The 2,734-nt window shown below is 35.8% G+C and overlaps 1 protein-coding gene across 1 annotated transcript in view; it reads right to left on the bottom strand.

Annotated features, from left to right (window-relative positions):
• Window positions 1-2,734, bottom strand: part of tyr (tyrosinase) — a 6,473-nt gene that overhangs the window by 2,171 nt on the left and 1,568 nt on the right. The window contains exon 2 of the mRNA XM_024278073.2: window positions 2,157-2,373. Coding sequence (XP_024133841.1) covers window positions 2,157-2,373 — 217 coding nt within the window. The remainder of the gene's footprint in view (window positions 1-2,156; window positions 2,374-2,734) is intronic.

Below are 2,734 nucleotides of genomic sequence, written 5' to 3'. Positions count from 1 at the left end.
CCAAGTAGTAGGGGTATGGCCTTGCAACAATCCTACTCCTGATTGGTGAGAGTGGTTGCCATAGAAACAGTTACTCAGACCAACTTGAACCAATCACTGCTTATTAACATTTGGCTCCAACACGGCGGAATTGATATTCCATTAATAATGTTGACTGAATTGACTTCATTTTGTTTGAACCAAAATAAAACCATTACTTAAGGGTGATCTCACACATTTCTCAAATACAGTCAGTGAGTACTGTAATATTGCCTGTCAAACACAGTTGTAGATCAAAAACATTAACACAAACTCTTTTCAAATTTTTTTTTTTTTGTAATCGAGAAATACAGGAAAAATGTTTAAAATAGGTCGAATAAATAATAAGCTTTCAGTGGATTGATCCTACTATTCAGTGTTATTTGAGTTCCCATGACATAATGTCCAATATTTTGTGTAAAAATGGAATAATGCTTTTTTAAAACTTAAAATTATTATATCCCACTTTATAATAGAAAGCATTGTTTACTTTAAAATTCATTATTTTTTAATTCATTATTTACACATACTCCAATCGGCCATGTGGTTAGAGGTTATGTTTAGGGTTAGCACATTTGTTAAAGTTTCACTACACAAGATATACAAAATACAAAGTACTCCTAATTTGTAAAAATCTAGATTTTTTAACATAGTTTTGTGGTCTTATTTGCATCATCTGTTATCAAATGTATGTTTTTGTTATGAATTTTTAATAAGTAAAGTCTTTGAAATAAGTTGTGTCCCGAGTTCAACTGGCCACCACGCTACTCTGATAAAAGTCCCTCTGAAAACGCCCCCTGAGTATTGTATAGTCACATCTTCTGATTTAATTAAAAGTAATTGTGCACCATGTTAATAAAATAGGCCAAAATGTATGCAACAACCTGGGGGTAAAAATCAATTTGGACATAAGAAAAGACTGTTGCCTGTCAGAAACCTTAAAGACCCACTCCAATGAAAATTATGTTTTGGGTGTTCTCACATGTTCTTGAGGCATTTTTCTCATGATGGAGGACAAAAATAAATTAAACCTGAAATTGTATTTCTGACTAGTTATTTATTCAAATGATTTGAAATCAGGATCAGACAAAAAAATGCAGCTTGTAAAGCTTGTAACACTGACTTAAGCGTTCCAATTTGCGGGACACAGACTCCCTGCTCTGCTCCATTCTGATGCATCCACTGGACTAGATCCATATATGTCTTTTTTCCTCATCTGAGCTGGTATCGGCTCAAAACTGTTTGGCTTGATACCTCCAATATTGCTTGCCATTATTGTTTTGCCGGTATGGTTAGCTTGGGGTTGTGAGGTGCTGTTAGCTAGCTGAAAAGAGTGTAAACAGAAGGATATCGGGAAATGAAGGAAGGCTTACTCCTCCTTAACAGTCCCACCCACAAGTTGGAGGCAAATTTTTAATGAACTCCTGCTGCTAGAAAATGCTAATGCTAATGGCTGCCTAACCAAAACCACCTAAAGAACACAAATAAACAAAGCCAGCAAACTAAGACTACAAGGTCCAACCCCAAACTAAAACAACAAAACCCAGCAGTGTAAGACTGCTGAAAAGAAAAAATAAATAAATAAAAGAAAAATAAAACAGCATGTTTTTAAAGTAAGGATTACTTAATTAGCTACCTCCAGAATGCAAGTTTTGATCTTTTATGAGCTAAAAGCACATGTTATCTTTTGCTGCACAACAATAGCTGTTATTAGCTGTCCAGAGCTGCACTGAGACGACCATGTTTGGCACAGAACATATTTTATTTTAAAAATAAGTTATTAGAGCTTTGGTCAAATGTAAAAAAAAAACATACATTTTGAAAGATGCTAGGATCTTTTTATATGTTTGCTTTTGTTTGTGCCAAAAAAATAGGCATACTTCATAATTATTATTAAAAAAAGAAGGTCATTAACGCAAATCCAAATTTCTTAAAGGCCAAAGTAAGACTATGCGGTTCCTTCTAGGTTTTGATCAATAAAAATTTTGCCCAAATGGATCTTTTATTGTTAAGGGATACTGTCCCCTGGTCTAGTCTGTATATGGGGTGTATGTGTGTGTCTGGGCTTGAGAATGGGGTACATGTGTCTTGGTTGTGTGTGTGTCTGGGCTGTGTGGGGTGCATGTGTGTGTGTCTACCCTCTAAGACGTTTCGAAAGCTGTTGTTGGCAAACCGGTCCATGGGTCCGGTCTCATACTCTGGAAGATTGATGGTGAACTCTACGTCAGCGGTCGAAGGGATCCGTGGCACGCGGTTTGGATCATGGTTGCCAGGGTTACGTAACAGTGGACCTTCTGCAGTAGCGTTACACAAAGCCTCTTGGTTATTGTACTCTTCTGGCTGGGTGCAGATCACCTAGAGGTATAAAAACAAACGTACACAGAATTTTGTCATGTGTTTGGCCCTTATAAAAAGCTTTAGTGTTGGTTTTCTTCATTCACAATTAGTTTAATGTGAACAGAAAATGTCATCAACTGTAAAAGGACCATTAAAACACTTTTTAAGATGGACTGTTTCTCTAAATTGCTGTTTTTGTTGGGAATTACCTTTTGTTTTATTTGAAAATGGTTTTATTGTGTAAGCTGTGAATTTTCAGCAAAATCTCTATTTTTTTTGCATCTCTAGGTTAAATGAAAAACTATCTCCGCAGTGTAAGACAGAGAGAAACCAGGCTTTTCTGGCTTTTTCTATTTCATGCTGGAAATCAATTGTGAAC

Source organism: Oryzias melastigma, linkage group LG13 (genome assembly GCF_002922805.2).
Source record: "Oryzias melastigma strain HK-1 linkage group LG13, ASM292280v2, whole genome shotgun sequence".
NCBI lineage: Eukaryota > Metazoa > Chordata > Actinopteri > Beloniformes > Adrianichthyidae > Oryzias > Oryzias melastigma.
Note: the sequence above shows the minus strand (reverse complement) of the source record. Positions and strands in the feature narration are given on the sequence as shown.